The sequence below is a fragment of the Planococcus citri genome, chromosome 5, assembly GCF_950023065.1.
Source record: "Planococcus citri chromosome 5, ihPlaCitr1.1, whole genome shotgun sequence".
NCBI classification, from domain to species: domain Eukaryota; kingdom Metazoa; phylum Arthropoda; class Insecta; order Hemiptera; family Pseudococcidae; genus Planococcus; species Planococcus citri.
In genome coordinates, this window is record NC_088681.1 from 2,146,721 (window position 1) to 2,163,451 (window position 16,731).

At 36.1% G+C, this 16,731-nt stretch overlaps 1 protein-coding gene across 3 annotated transcripts in view; it reads right to left on the minus strand.

Annotated features, from left to right (window-relative positions):
• Positions 1–1,179: 1,179 nt before the first annotated feature.
• Positions 1,180–16,731, minus strand: part of SK (small conductance calcium-activated potassium channel) — a 532,534-nt gene continuing 516,982 nt past the window's right edge. For 2 of the 3 annotated variants that reach the window (XM_065369223.1, XM_065369221.1), the window contains 6 exons: positions 13,031–13,166; positions 8,426–8,536; positions 7,728–7,855; positions 7,349–7,418; positions 7,105–7,212; positions 1,180–2,578 (listed from right to left, as the gene is read on the minus strand). In XM_065369223.1, coding sequence (XP_065225295.1) covers positions 2,189–2,578; positions 7,105–7,212; positions 7,349–7,418; positions 7,728–7,855; positions 8,426–8,536; positions 13,031–13,166 — 943 coding nt within the window. In that variant the 3' untranslated portion in view covers positions 1,180–2,188. Of the gene's footprint in view, positions 2,579–7,104; positions 7,213–7,348; positions 7,419–7,727; positions 7,856–8,425; positions 8,537–13,030; positions 13,167–13,584; positions 13,721–16,731 lie in introns of all 3 variants that reach the window. The other variant, XM_065369222.1, reaches the window with a different exon arrangement.

A 16,731-nucleotide genomic window follows, 5' to 3' on the forward strand; every position in this document is an offset into this window, starting at 1 on the left:
TCACGTCAAGCTCGTTTCTTTTAGTCGACCGAGCTCTTTTCTATCTGAATGTTCAACTTTTTTGAAAAATAGCTTCATTTTCGATGGAACTTTGAGCTTTTTGGCAGAACCAACATCGGAAACGAATTCGCCGTACCCAAAAACCCCCTTATTTGTGCCCTTCGTACAGTCTAAAAAGCTCTCTAAAGCTCGCAAAATCAATTTGAAAGTTCAAGTCCTAATGAAATTGGTCTCATTTAGCTTCTAATACTTACTCGAAAATGGCAAAAATTGGCAAATTTGTGTTTTTCAAAAATTGAGCTTTTTGACTGAATGAAAGCCAAATAAGGTGTACGAATACCTAGTTGATTATCACTAATTAAGCATCGCTGATCACGTCAATCTCGTTTATTTTGTTCGATCGAACTTTTTTATACCTAAAAATTCAACTTTTTTATACCTAAAAGTTCAACTTTTTTGAAAAAAAGTTTCATTTTCGAGAGAACTTTGAGCTTTTTGGCTGCATTAACTCCAGAAACGGATTCTCCGCGTGTGATAACCCCACACTTTGATTCGAAAATTCGAGTTAGGAGTATCGAACCTCCTAATACTCTATATTTTCCTAATAAAATAGGTTCTATTTTGCATCATTTAAACGCTGATTTGGCTAAAATTAGCAAATATGAATTTTTTAAAAATTGAACTTTTTGAACGAATGAAAGCGAAATAGCATATACGAATAATCGATTATCATTAATTAACCATCGCTAATTACGAATATGTCATCAATTTTACTCCATTTTACGTTTTAGCTTTGAAACTTGAAACTTCATCTTAGAAGCATTGATATTTCAAAAACTTCGTAAATTTGGTTCAAACCAATTCCAGAAATATATTCTCCATGTATGAAACTCTCACCAACGACACTTCGTACACTCGATCAAATTTTTTCTCGGATTTCATCGGTTCCGATCTGATCGGATCAAATCTTTTTCTCTGAGCAAAGACGAACAAAATCCCTAAACAATCATCAAAAATTAAAGCAGAACAAAGGGAAAAAAGGAGCAATCATTTTAAAACTCGTTCTACACAAAATTTATTCCTTATTCCTTCCTACCGATCAAAGGATCAACCAGAACTTACTTCATTATGAAAAATGTTTCGTGAGCAATGTGGCATTCAAAATGAAGGAGGCAAGGGTTGAAAAAATCCATTCAAAGCATTTGCAATGTTGTAAACAAAGAAGACAAAAAATTATAGGTATTAAATCTAACGAGTCGAATTTCCGAATAAGTCGTCTTTGACGAGTATAAAACTTGAAAGAACACTGAAGACCTCATCATCGTACAAATAAATTGGCTACGAAATATTCGTAAGAAAATCCAAGGAGTTTTTCCAGTGTAAAAATAGGTAGGTAAACGATGTTAATTTTCCATTTTCAATTGAAATAAGTACATAGGTATACCATTAAAAAAGAGCAAAATTACGAGAAGCTAATCTAAAAAATAAAACTGCGATAAAAATTCTTTTTTGAAAGGAAACCAGACATGAAAAAAAAATCAAGAATGTCTAGTTTTCGCAAAATTTCCAACTTCGAAAGGAATGTTCATTGTCCACCGTACATTTCTAAACCTATTATCAACCTTAATCTCCTTGGATTTCCACCGATCCAAATCGTATGTAGGTATCATAAAAAAAAAAACAACATGAAATTATAACATAGCGGGGTGAAATTACGTACAAAAAAAAAATAACCACCTAATAAAATACACGAAAAATCAATTATACAGATAAATACGAGAGCAATTAACATATAAAAAAAAACAAAAAAAAACAAAACAGGGAAAGAAGGAAAAAATATAACAATATTAGCACATTAATGCGGCGCACGGACAAATACAATATAAATTCACGAATCACACCGCGATTTGACATACAACGCAACGCGACATTATTGCCGTAAAAATTAAATAAACATCGAAGTATACTTATAGTACGTATTAAATTTTTATACAAAATCAGAAAACAAAATTTAAAAAAAAACACGAAAAAAAGAATACACGTATATAAGTAAAAGGAAAAAAAAAACAAAAAATACATAGTCGATTCATTTTTAAAAATTACAAAATACAAATTTAAGTTGGTAACAAATTACAAAATTTCTGCAAATAAGTTCCCTACAAAAGTAACACAACGACAGTGAGAGATCTCAGCTATTGGGTTGTAATGGTTCGGGGACGAGGTGTGGTGTTCTACTACTAATTGGCGGCAATATTGGGCTGGTTGGCCAATGGTATTGCGAATTCGACGATAAACTCGACGGTAAACTCGGCGGTACACTTTGGCTGTGCGGCATATGTACAATTTGATTGTGCGTAGACGTATTCGAACATGGCGAAAATGACGACGTGGTCGTCGAAGAAGGCATCGAAATGGCCGCCTTCTGAGGCGATATCGCGTACTCGGGATGTAAAAAGTTTCGTCTAGATTCTAATATAGTGGCAGCGTTACTTGAGCTATTACTAATGAATCCGGCAGCGCGTTGTTGTTGTTGCTGCTGCAGAATTCGTTTGGCTATTAGTTCAGGCAGTAGTTCCAACTGTAACAGAAATAAAAAATTGTATTAGAACGATGGACAGTCAACGAGGATGTTGCAGATTCCGAGTCAAAAAAGCGAGCTAGTATGTATTCGTATAATTATGTCACGTGATTTTTTTTCAATTTTCTGGAGATTTTGAGCCCTTGAGTGAGGAGGGTCAATGTTGAAAATTACAGAAAGGTTAGTTTTTTGGAGGGGCATAGTATGACCCCAAATGGATGAAAAGGGGACAAAGTCATATCACTGGTCAATACCCCAATTGTGATCAACATATATCAAAATTACAGCTTCCTAGGTCATCTCCATTACTTTCAGGGTGGAAGAAACCGAAAATAGGAGATTGAGTTAGGTATGATTTTGGACCCCTTTCATCTATTTGGGGCCATATTATGCCCCTCCAAAAAAACACCTTTCTGTAATTTTCAACTTTGACCCTCGCCACTCCAAGGGTCAAGTTTAGCTCCCAAAAGAATCCCATTCCCCAAGTTTGACTCCAATTGATCAATTAGAACAGGTTCCAAGTCCCAAGTCATCAAAAATGTAAAATTATTCAAATCACGTCACTTTGAGGGGTCGTAGAACCACACCCTTGGTGCTAGAGAGTTGATCGATAGCTCATTTGATAGGAATTTGAGAGGATATGAAAATGATCACTGAGCTCATTTTACTCAAAAGTCATGAATTTTAGAAGTTTTCGATTTTGGGAGGTTTTGATCCACTGTGAGGGGGGTAGCTCCAGGGGTAGGAGCGGGGACTTTTAGTAGATATATTGTTCAGCACACCACTCTAGACAATATTCACCAAAAAACCTCTGGTCGCAATTACATATGTTTGGGTCAAATTGTATTTTGACTGGGCTACTATCAAATCGATCGGAAACGGTTTCAAACCATTTTGAGCAGTTCTGGAGCCTCCAGCAGATTTTTGAAACCTGAAATTTCTACAAAATATCATCAAATTAAGTTGGAAATCCGCAATTCAAGTTTCAAAAATTTACAGGAGGCTCCAGTAATTTCGAATAAGTCGCTGGAGGCGCCAAAACGACTTTGAACAATACGAGTACCTGCAGTCGACTTGATGACGTGTTGAAATTGAAAGAAGTGCAGAGTGAATTTTGGATTTTCAGCTCTGTTTAGTGAAATTTTATGGAAATTTCGAGCATGGAAAAATCTGCTGGAGCCTCCAGTAATTTCCAAAAGTTCGATGGAAACTCTAAAACGACTAGAAATTCACCTGCGGTCGACTTCATAGCGTATTGAAATTAGTTTACAGAATAAATATCCACTTTCCAACTGCACTTGATGGAATTTGTGGAGATTTCAAGTTTCCAAAATGTACTGGAAGCTCGGAGAATTTTCAAAAAGTCGCTGAAGACTTCAAAATGACTCGAAATCAACAGCAGTCGACTTGATAGCGTATTCAAGTTGGAGCGCAGCGTGAATTTCTGATTTCCAACTTCATTTGATGAAATTTCGTAGAAATATCAAGTTTCAGAAATCTACCGGAGGCTCCAGAACTGCTCAAAATGGTTTGAAACAGTTTCCAATCGATTTGGCAGTTTGAAAATAGTGTATACGCCAAATTTCAGCTTTCTAGGCCAATTTGGTGAAATTTTGATTTTTTTTCTCATTTTTGGCCTGAATTTGATTTTTAAAAATTCGCCAAAAATCAAAAAATGCCCTTTCGGCACATAAAATTTTGGTTGGTGATGAATTTTTGCATGTTCTTTGATTTAGCTTTATCCAGTTTAAAAAATTCGTGTAAATCACTGAAAAGCAAAATCTGCGATTTCGATTGACCGTTTTTTTTTCTCGCAAGTTTGCTTTAAAATGTTTCTTTGAAGAAAAGAATCATCCCAGGAGATCGGTGCGGTGGGGGGAGGGGGCGCAATTACTTCTAATCTCTCATGCAGGCTTAATAGCCTCGCTATGAGGAGCCTACAAATAAATTTCAGCAAATTCGGAGGACCCGAGCCTAAAACCAGACAGATTTGACAAGGAGTATTCCAGCAACAATGCGGGAGGAGGGGAGGAAGTCGCTTTCTCGAATGCTCATTTTAAAAATACGAATTCCGAAATCATCATAAAAAGCCATAATTTTGAATTAAAACCGTTCCAGGCCCCCCCGCCAATCCTCCGCGACAACTTTTTTCTTGAAGGGTCCTAAGGAATATTTTAAAGCAAACTTGCCCCAAAAAAAGTTGGCCTTACTTACAAAATGGCGGCCATTTTGATTGACAGGTCAGCCGAAATCGCAGATTTTGCGTTTCTCAACATAGGACTTGCACGAAATTTTTCAAACTTTACAAAAGGTAGATCGAAAGATCATGCAAAAATTCATCACCTGTCAAAATGTCAAGTGCTAAAGTGCGTTTTTTGATTTTTGGTGAATTCTTGAAAATCGAATTTAGGCCAAAAATGAGAGAAAAAATTAAAATTGTACCAAATTGACCAAGAAAGCTGAAATTTGGGACATACCCTATTTTCGACATGCCAAATTGATTGGAAACGGTTTCAATCCGTTTTGAGCAGTTCTGGAGTCTCCAGCAGATTTTTGAAACTCAAAATTCCCACAAAATTCCATCAAATCGGAGTTATACAGCTAAAATTTATTCTAAAAACCAATTTCAATACGTTACGAAGTACTGCAGGTGAATTTCAAATCGTTTTGGAGCCTCCAGCGACTTTCTGAAAATTCCTAAAGCCTCCAGCAGATGCTTGAAACTTTAAATTTACACAAAATTTCATCAAATGGAGATGGAAAGCTGAAATTTACTCTACATTCCAATTTTAACACCCTCTGAAAACGACTTCAGGTGAGTTCAAGTCATTTTAGAGCCTCCAGCGACTTTTTTGAAAATTACTGGAGCCTCCAGTAGAACTTTGAAACTTGAAATTTCCCCCAAAATTTCATCAAACTGAGATGGAGATTCGAAATTTCATTCTGCAACCTAATTTCAACACGCTACGAAGTTGACTGCTGGTAGATTTTAAGTGGTTTTGGAGCCTCCAGCGACGTTTTTTTTGAAAATTGAAATTACCTAAATTTGAAACCACCATGTCTGCGAAGTAAATTTCAGCTTGACAACTCCATTTGATAAATTAATGTTGGGGAAATATTTCAAGTTTCAAAAATCTACTGGAGGCTCCAGTAATTTTCAAAAAAGTCGCTGGAGGCTCTAAAATGTTTTGAACCCACCTGAAGTCGTCTTCAGAGGGTGTTAAAATTGGAGTGTAGAGTAAATTTAAGCTTTCCATCTCCATTTGATGAAATTTTTTGAAAATTTAAAGTTTCAAGCATCTGCTGGAGGCTTCAGGAATTTTCAAAAACTCGCTGGAGGCCCCAAAACAGCTTTAAATTTACCTGCAGTACTTCATAGCGTATTGAAATTAGTTTTTAGAATAAATTTCAGCTTTACAACTCCAATTTGATAGAATTTTGTGTGAATTTCGAGTTTCAAAAATCTGCTGGAGGCTCCAGAACTGCTCAAAACCGGTTGAAACCGTTTTTTAATCGATTTGGCATGTCGAAAATAGGATGTATCCCAAATTTCAGATGTCTTGGTCAATTTGGTAAAATTTTGATTTTTTCCCTCATTTTTGGCCTACATTCGATTTTCAAAAATTCACCAAAAATCGAAAAACGCACTTTAGCACTTGAAATTTTGACAGGTGATGAATTTCTGCATGATCTTTCGATCTATCTTTTGTAAGGTTTGAAAAATTTCGTGCAAGTCCTATGTTGAGAAACGCAAAATCTGCAATTTCGGCTGACCTGTCAATCAAAATGGCCGCCATTTTGTAAGTAAGGCCAACTTTTTTGGGGGCAAGTTTGCTTTAAAATGTTCTTTAGAATGTCCCCTTTAAGAAAAAAAGTTGTCCTGGAGGATCGGCGGGGGGGGGGGGTTGCAATTACTCCTATTGTCATATGCCGGACTAATACCTAAACCTTGGAATTTCAAGGGTGTTAATATAATTGCATAATCAGTTCGCCGTAAATACACGAATGATTTTTCACGAATATGCTACCGAGCATTAAAGATTCGTATCTGGAGACGGTTTTCAGGGTTTCACAATGAATAAATCGTAGATTCGAAATCGATAATTGAACATTGAAAAGTTTAAGGCTGAACTTTCACAATGAAAGCTCAACTTAATAAGATCAATAATTAATTATTCTCAAGTTGAAAGCTAATATTCAAAAATATTTTTTTTACCATTATTTAGCATTATTTTTTTTTTTTGGTTTTTAAGTCACCGCAAAAACCTTTTTTAAAATTCCTTGAGGTTGGGGTGGGTTTCGAAAACTCCCGAGGGCCACAAGCCTTCCCCCTCCTCTTCATTCGACCAAATATCAAACCAAAAAATTGAATAGCGAGTAGCATATTGATTGTTACTAATTCAAAGGCGCTGAGTTCAAATATTACCTTAGTTTTTATTCATCCTGCCCCCTCCTCCCTCCTCTACCGTCTTCCACTCAATTTTAAGAGAGCGCAAAAAAGTAGGTAAATAAAGTACACATCATACCTGCTCTTGGAGGGTCGCCATCTTGTCTTCCAGGGTAACTAATCGATCCTCCAAGCTATCGTGTCTCGTACTGAGATCCGATACGATTTCATATACTGAATTTTGAGTCTGAAAAAATAAAAAAAAAGCGTAAAATTTAAGATAAGAAACAAAAAAAAAGAATTTCCAAACTACCTAATAATGAATTAATTTCTTTTTCTTTTCACTTATTTCAATTCTACGTAAGCCAATGTAAAACACTAACCTTAGCCATATCAGTGATGGTATTTGCATTATCCATCAATTTTCTTTGGTCCATTTTAACTTTTCTTAACCTGAAACAGAATTAAAACAAAGAAAAGTCAGACGACTCATCTTTAACAATAGGTAACTTTGAAAGTACAGAAGCAAAAAGAGAAAAAAACTCTCCACATTTAGTTATGTAGCACTACACACACAACATCTTCAACATCAACAACATCGAACAGAGTTGAAAAGAAAACATGTTCTTTGAAACAATAACACGGAAAAAGAAACGCCGCAGTTCAAAGGTTACTTTATACATTGTACGTGGTACTCTTTGAAAATACTCTAATCTCGTTTCTCTCTTATAACGTTTGCACACTTATACTTTAATTACTTACGCGTAAATTGCGAGAAGAAATTTCCTTTGGTGGGTTCTCACCCTGCCCGGATTCACTCTCTTGACTAATCTCGTATGCTTGTATATGAGCCATGTTTCTCTAAGTACGTTTGCCGCCGCATTTTTCAGCTACAAATACACATATAAAACGTTACGGTTTAGTTTCTTTTTTACATGGGTAAATTTTATTACACCTTAGGTATATAAAGTAAACAAGATTCGCGAGACGAGCGTATTTATCTGTATAGTAAAGGGGTTTATTACATGCTGTATAAAGTCATATAGTAGTTGGTGGTGTAGACTACTTGATATAGGGATGACGACAATCCGATTTTATCGACATTTGATCATGTTTTGAAGCAAATAAGTTAATGAAGTTGAAAGAAAAATGTTAAAAGTTGGTGAACTCGTCCCGATGAAGGATGAATCAAGATTGAAGAATTTATGGAATGCAACAATTTGATAAATTAACCTCCCCACTCCCCCCTACCAACAACAGTAGCAATTGGAAGGAGACTGAACTAACTTGGTTTAGACTGGAGAACCCCCTTTCTTTCAAAGTGGTCCTATGAGTAGTAACCTAAATCAATAGTCATGCCAGAGAATAGGAAACCATTCATTGGACCATCCATAGGACTCCTGTAGAATCCACCATCATCAAATACCCGAATAAAAAATATCATCAGTTTTCAAACTTACCCTTTTTGTTAGTTGAGTATCCATCATAAAATTGTGTACATGTTTCTCCGCCCTCGTTAACTCCATTTTACGCGAAACAACCGCCACTAATAACGCCGTGCAACCAGCCCCCTACAATCAAAGAACATGGTGTTAGTTGATCTCCACATCTGTTTTTCAATTTACTCTAAATTAACGAGAGAAAAAAAATGAAGAAAAAATATTAACGATTATAACCAAATAGAACAAAGGCAAATGGATGATTCTCATCTGTTAGAGGTGAATGATTAATTGAAAAAAAATCATAGTATGGAAGAAATTCCAAGAATCCTTGCCCTGTTGAGCGAATACCTTCAGGTGGGTGATTGAATGTTCGAAAAAAGTTCACATTACACACGCTTTTTGGTAGGAATAAGTCATTTGGTACTCACGTATCAAAAATCCGAATCCCGGATTAAATTTAATAAACTTTCATCATGTGGAATTGCCTTGACCCTCCCCCCTTACTTCCTTCGTATACTGAGCAAAAGTATTTTATACCCATTAGGTAATTCCTTCAAATTTTACTACAGTAATGCACATGGTGTGCTATGAATCTATTTTTATCAGCTTGCTAGTTTGAAACCTTTTTATTTTTATCCATAAAGAAAAATGATTGTATCTGATCAGATCCGATAAAAAAACTCTGATCTGATTAAATGTGGTTGGATCTAGTTGGATCCGGACAGTGTTCAATTCTGATCTGGTCTGATCTGGTTGGATCATCAGATCTGATCAAATTCAATCATGTCTCTCTTATTGGATATGAACAGCTCTAATTCGATCAAAATTCTGATTTAATGATTAGACCTAGTCGGATCTGGCGAGCGTCCTGATCTAATCAGGTCAGATTAGATCTGGCCAGATCCAATCAGGTTTCTCCTACTGGATCTGATCAGATCCGAACAGATTTAATCTGAACAAAACGTTGAACTGATCACATCAAACAGCCTTGACCACGTTTACCTTGGCTATTGGGTCATTCCATGGCAACTCAACCAACGTTTTTGAGTCATGTCTATCGATCTCGCTCAAATTTTTTTTACAATATACCCAGTAAGTGAGAACCCCGCAATTAGTCTGGTCCCACCTCCCTCAGAGGGCGGGTGTGGGGGGCTTCCTTTATTTTCACATTGTCTCGAGGTACTCATCAACTTCAGCAGCCCATTCCTCCAAAACTATGATACTTTGATCAAAAATGATTTCACAGTTCAAAAGAGCATTGCATTTAGAACTTTTTAAGCAATTTGAAATTTTCAAAAATTGAAAGTTGAACTTTCAAATTGAAAGTTTAAATTTCAAAATGGCGCTGTAAGTGGAAGCTACCATTTAAAATTTCGAAAAAATTTCCATAGATGTACCTTTTGATGCTTTTTTGAAATATTCGAGTTTCGAGATGGGATCTCTCAATGGAGGGGAAGCACCCCCACCCCCAATTTCGGGCGAAACTTTCAAAATGAAATCTGGGACATGTGATACATCGAATTCTATGTTTTTGGTGACGCTGAACACGAATATGACGTCAGATTTTTGATGGAATGCCATCCATGGCCCCCAGCACCTCCCCAAAGGGGGTAAAAGTTCAAAAAAGTACCTATTGTGTTCGTGTGACACATGGAATAGTATGTTTTTGGTGACGCTGAACACGAATATGACGTCAGATTTTTGATTTGACTCATCCGCGGCCCCCATAACCTCCCCAAAGGAGGTGCCCCCCAAAAAATGGTTACATTCGTGTGACACATGAAATAGTACGTTTTCGATATCTCTGAACACGAATATTGCCTTATTTTTTCGAATCAACTTCACCCATGGCTTCTAAAACCTCCCCCAATAGGTAAAAGTCCAAAAAAAAAATTATTGTTGGGGGCCGTGGATGGAGTCCAATCACAAATCTGACATCATATTCGTGTTCAGCGTCACCAAAAACATACTATTCCATGTGTCACGCGAACAAAACTCTTTTTTGAACTTTTACCCCCTTTGGGAAGATACTGGGGGGCCGTGGATAGTGTTCTATCAAAAATTGGACGTCATATTCGTATTCAGCGTCACCAAAAACATAGAATTCGATATATCACATGCCCCAGATTTCATTTTGAAAGTTTCGCCCGAAATTGGGGGCGAGAGTGCTCCCCCTCCATTGAGAGATCCCATCTCAAAACTTGAATATTTCAAAAAAGCATCAAAAGGTACATCTATGGAAATTTTTTCAAAATTTTAAAGGTAGCTCCCACTTACAGCACCATTTTGAAATTTGAACTTTCAATTTGAAAGTTCAACTTTCAACTTTTAAAAATTTCAAAATGCCTAAAAAGTTCTAAATGCAATGCCCTTTCGAACTGTGAAATCAGTTTTGATCAACGTATCATAGTTTTGGAGGAATGGGCTGCTGAAGTTGAGTACCTCGAGACAATGTGAAAATAATCGAAGCCCCCCCACCCGCCCACCTGAGGGGGCTGGTACCAAACAAATTGCGGGGCTCTTACTTACTGGGTGGGTATATATTGTAAAAAAAAAATGAGCGAAATCGAAAGACATGACTCAAAAACGTTGGTTGAGTTGACATGGAATGACCCTGAATCAGATCAGATCAGATCAGATCAAATCCAGTCAACAGCTCTAATTCGATCAAAACTCTGATCTGATTAGGTGTGGTTGGATCTAGTTAGATGCGGAGAGTGTTCAACTCTGATGTGGTCTGATTTGGTTATCTGGTTGGATTGCACCATCAGATCTGATGAAATCCAATCATGTCTCTCTAATTGGATATGAACAGCTCTAATTCGATCAAAATTCTGATTTGATTAGACCTAGTCGGATCTGGCGAGCGTCCTGATCTAATCAGGTCAGATTACATCTGGCCAGATCCAATCAGGTTTCTCCTACTGGATCTGATCAGATCCGAACAGATTTAATCTGATCAAAACGTTGATCTGATGGTCTGGACAACGCGACCTGATCACATCAAACAGCCTTGACCACTTTTACCTTGACTATTAATCCAAGGGAAGAAGACCGGAGCTGATTCAGATCAGGAGATTGACTTTATCTGAGCAGGTCTGATTCGATATGCTCTCATCTGAACACACAAAATTATAATATCTCTTGGCATCCTGTTCAATCTAACCGGACCTGATCAGATCCGATCATTTTCCTCTAAGATTATTCGTTCGTTCAGGTAAACACACATCAAATTAAATCTGACCAGCTAATAAAAATAGATGTTGTTAGTTCCTCATCCGATCAGAAAATTTGAATTTAAAAAACTGCCAGGATCTGATCAATTCACCTGTCAAAACATATCTGGTTATATCTAATCTGACCTGATAAAGTGATCATATTTTCCTGAGTAGATATTCTTACGCATTAGGGTGAATTGGAGGGAGGGAGGGGGGGGTTGAAGAATTTTCACCAAATCCAGTAAACATCTTAATTTTGAGTTGAAATTCACTCAGTAAAAATCTTATGCTCAGGAGGTGCTTTTAAAGGAAAAATATGGATCCACAAAAAGAGGCATTTTCGAAAAAGTCGTGGTTTAATTTTCAATTCAACAACTATACTCAATCTTTTTTGAGGAAAATGTTCAAGTTTCAGAAGATAGTATTTGAGATTCTACGTCAACCTAGACCATTCAGATCAAAATCCAAGACCACTTTTAGGGATCTGAATATTTTTCCTTCTCGAATTTCGAAATAATTGGGCCAAAACATTGAATGAATATCATTTTTGAAACCAGAAAAATATTTTCAAATGCAGTGGTGCCAATTCTTTGGCCGACACTGCTAATTTCAAAAAATTGAGAAAAATAGCCAAAAACTCACCAAAAGTCACCTTTAGAATTTTTTTTTAAAAATTATTTTATCTGATTGGATCAAATCAGATTTGAACATTCTCACCATATCTACTCAGAAAAAATTGATCAGACCGGTTCAGACATACTTGATAAAATTTAGTTGAATCAGCTTAAATCAGATCTGATTTTTTACCAGACGTGGTCTGATCCACTCATTTTTTCTTTGGGCAGGTACATACGAGTCTGCTCAAATATAAGGTCAATTTCCTGATCTGATCTGATCCTATCTTCACACCCAAGGCACTCATAAGCTAACTTTAGGATGCATGACGGAGTTTTTTTTCCATTCTTCGAAGACATAAGCAAAATAAACATGTTAACTCGAAGCTCACTCGTAATTAATATTTTAGCTTTGAAACAAAATACAGGCAAAGTATACTCAGCGAGGCAAACAATTCCCAAAATAAAAATTCAACCGAGTTAGTATCGAGTTCATTTACCTACAGGATATTTTGATCAATTTCCTTTGGAATTTCTACTCTTTGAACTTTTTAAAAAAATAAATAAAATATTATCTAACAAAAAGTTTCAAGATTCCAACGCGTATTTTTTCCAGCTTTCCTCAGATTTCAAAGAAAAATAAGTCTCCAAAATTTTCCAAACGACACCTAAAGCTTCTCCTTTTCCGTTACCACTGCAGCGTCCCCCCCCCTCAAAAATCAGCAACACTCTGAATTCTTGGAATTTCTCTCGAGGTTAGTCCGCGTTAATATTATCTGATGTGAAATTACCATAATGCCAGTAGTAACTGCGATTCCTCGCCCACAATACGTATTAGGAACAATATCGCCAAACCCCACACTGAGAAATGTGATTGCGATGAACCACATTGAATTGAGCAAATTAGCATGGTCTTCATCATGAAACCTACACCATTACCTACTGATAATTACTAATATTTCATCAATTATTCATCCCATTTGCCACCGCTTAACGATATCCCTACACATGTTATTATGCAGTTGCTACTATCCCTCGATCGATACGGTTAGGTAGCCTCTATTTTTATGTACATCGATGCTATTTTGTCTTTTAATTTTTCAATTTATTTATGCATTTATCGATTTTGATTTTTGTTTTAAAAAATTAATATTACAATTTCTACTAAGTATATAGGTAGATACAGAAAAGCCAAGAATCAAATCGCTGGCTGATTAAGTAAGCTTTCGTTAATATGTATTTTGGAATCTGCTCAGTTTCATACGTGTAGCCTAATAAGTATTTTCTCAAACGCAATCGCTCTCTTTTGTAAAAACAAAAAAGCTAAAATACACGGACTACTTACCATTATACCGCAAGTCAGTGTAATGCCTCGTCCGCAATACGTATTAGGTACGATATCACCATACCCTACACTAAGTAAGGTTATAGCTATCAGCCACATTGAATTTAAGTAGTTTGCGTGATCTTCATCGTGAAACCTACATTGTACATTCACTTCCATTATAGTACAAATTTTGACGTTTTAATAAGTCTCTCAAAATCAGTGGTCTCCTTTTTAGAGTAAATATCTATTCCTCTTTTTTTTTATTAGTTTTAAACCGGTCTCTTGCACATTAACTTTTATTTTTCGTTTAGATTACCTATGTAGGTAGTTATTTTTCCCCCTTGAAATTTAGAGATTAGGTATTTTCGTTTATACATATTTTATTTATTTATATGCATTTATATCAGTGGTTCCTTCCTATTTAAATGCAAGTCTTATTATTATAATTTTTTAAATTTATGTTTTCAAGTTTATGCTTTGTTTTATTTAATTGATCTTTTATCAATGGTAAGAATAAGTGGAAGTAGCTTTGTTGGTACAGATACTCCTTTTGATAGGCACTTAAAGCCGCATTCTCTCCAATAAGTGGGTACCATACTCGAATACGAGTCCAAAGGAATCAGCATGACTGCATCGTGGTATCAATTTCATTTTTTTAAAAATTTATAAACAATTTTACGACAGCTAGAAAATGAATAAAGAAGAAATGAAAATTTAGAAAAAAAAATTCTGAACAGGTACATACGAGATAAATTTATGAAGCTTACGAAAAGAAGGAAAATGCGAATAAGCGACTAAAGCTGCTACAATATAAGCTTATTCCGTATAATTTTGTAATAAAGTTCCATTAATACTCTCGGCAACGATGACGGTGTTAATTTCAATTTAATACGTACAATGAAATTGATTTCAAGTTATAATTCATCGTCGCTATACGTGAAGGGTGAATACATTACGCTACATATATGTCCAATTAAAACATATCGATACCAATTTCATTTATTGTTAGCAATTTCGCAACTTTAAAACCAATAAACATCGAGCTATCGCAGTTTTATTGCTAGCGTTTATCTTGTCATAATAACAGGATAATTATCTTGGCTAGTTTATCTGCTGATGCTATAAGAATGAATATTGTTCGATGGTCGATTTGATTTTCCAGTAGGATACCCAGTTGACCACATGCTAGCAAAAAGCTAGCGTTTTATTCGCGTTTTGATAAGTTGCTAGCAATTTACTCGCTTTTTGTGGCCAGCAATAATTATCTCGCTAAAAGTAAGCGATTTTCTTGCAGTTTTTCGCTAGCAAATTCAATTCTAGCAATTTTCGAGCTGTTTTCCAGCGACTCTCAGCTAGCTTTTACTTCACTTTAACTTGCTCGCCTTATGCTAGCGTATTACTAGCGGATACTTGCTCGCAATTCTATGCTAGGACAGTTCAAGCAATATTCTCGCATATCTCAGCTAGCTTTTACTTCACTTCATACATGCTTGCCTGATGCTAGCGTATCACTGATGGATACTTGCTTGCAATTCTATGCCAAGAAAGTTCAAGCAATATTCTCGCATATCTCAGCTAGCTTTTGCCTCAATCTATACCTGCTCGCTTAATGCCAGCGTATCACTGACTAATATGTACCTGCTCACAGTTTTATGATAGGAAACTTCAGGTAATATTCTTGCATCTCTGAGCTAGCATTTACTTAGCCATCTGGCTCTAGAAAAATGTAAGCATATCTCTAGTTTCTGCATCTGGTGACTTGGCGTTTTCTTTATAGTCAAATGATAGGAACGTGCTACCAGATCTTACGCATTTCTCACCAATAAACCTTTTTCTGCGTTATTTATTGTAGCAAATGCGAGCAAGTATCTTTTCCATCCCTCAGCGCGCATACAAAAATCATTAAAAATATTCCTGCATATGACAATAGGAGTAATTGCACCCCCCCCGCCGATCTTCCGGGGCAACTTTTTTCTTAAAGGGGACAACAAAATTTCATCAAATGGACATGGAAAGCTGTAGTTTACTCTACACTCCAATTTTAACACCCTCTGAAGACGACTTCAGGTGGGTTCAAGTCATTTTAGAGCCTCCAGTAGGCTTTTGAAACTTGAAATTCCCACAACATTAATTAATCAATTGGAGTTGGCAAGCTGAAATTTACTTCGCAGGTTTCAAATGGTTTTGAAGCTTCCAGCTACTTTTAGGAAATTCCAATTTTCCAAAAAACGCCATACAACCTTCGAAAATTCGCTGGAGGCTCCAAAACGACTTGAAATCCACAAGCAGTCGACTTCGTAGCGTATTAAAATTAGTTTGCAGAATGAATTTCGACTCTCCATCTCAGTTTGATGAAATTTTGTGAAAATTTAAAGTTTCAAAAATCTGCTGGAGGCTCCAAAACGACTTGAAATTCACCTGCAGTACTTCGTAGCGTATTGAAATTAGTTTTCAGAATAAATTTGAGCTTTACAACTTCAATTTGAGTTTCAAAAATCTGCTGGAGGATACAGAACTGCTCAAAACAAGTTGAAACCGTTTCCCATCGATTTGGCATGTCGAAAATAGGGTATATCCCAAATGTCAGGTTTCTTGGTCAATTTGGTAAAATTTTGATTTTTTCTCACATTTTGGCCAAAATTTGATTTTTGAAAATTCACCGAAAATCGAAAAAGGTACTTTACCACTTGAAATTTTGACAGGTGATGAATTTTTGCATGATCTTTCGATCTACGTTTGTAAGGTTTGAAAAATTTCGTGCACGTCCTATGTTGAAACGCGAATTCTGCGATTTCGGCTGACCTTTCAATCAAAATTGCCGCCATTTTGTAAGTAAGGCCAATTTTTTTTTCAGCAAGTTTGCTTTAAAATGTTCCTTAGGATGTCCCCTTTGAGGAAAAAGTTGTCCCGGAGGATCGGCAGGGGGTGCAATTACTCCCATTGCCGTGGACTAAAATGTTGTTCAAAAATTTTGAAATTTTTCCTTTTCATGGTTTGTTTGATACTTCATTTTCAAATTTTAAATTTTGACAATTTTTCTATTTAAAAAAAAAACTTCATTTTTTATTTAATAAAGAGATTTTTCAACATAAGCGCTAGCATAATGCTAGCGAATTGCTAGCGTCGATCTCTCTCATGGTATAGTTTGCTACTCTTAGATAAAGT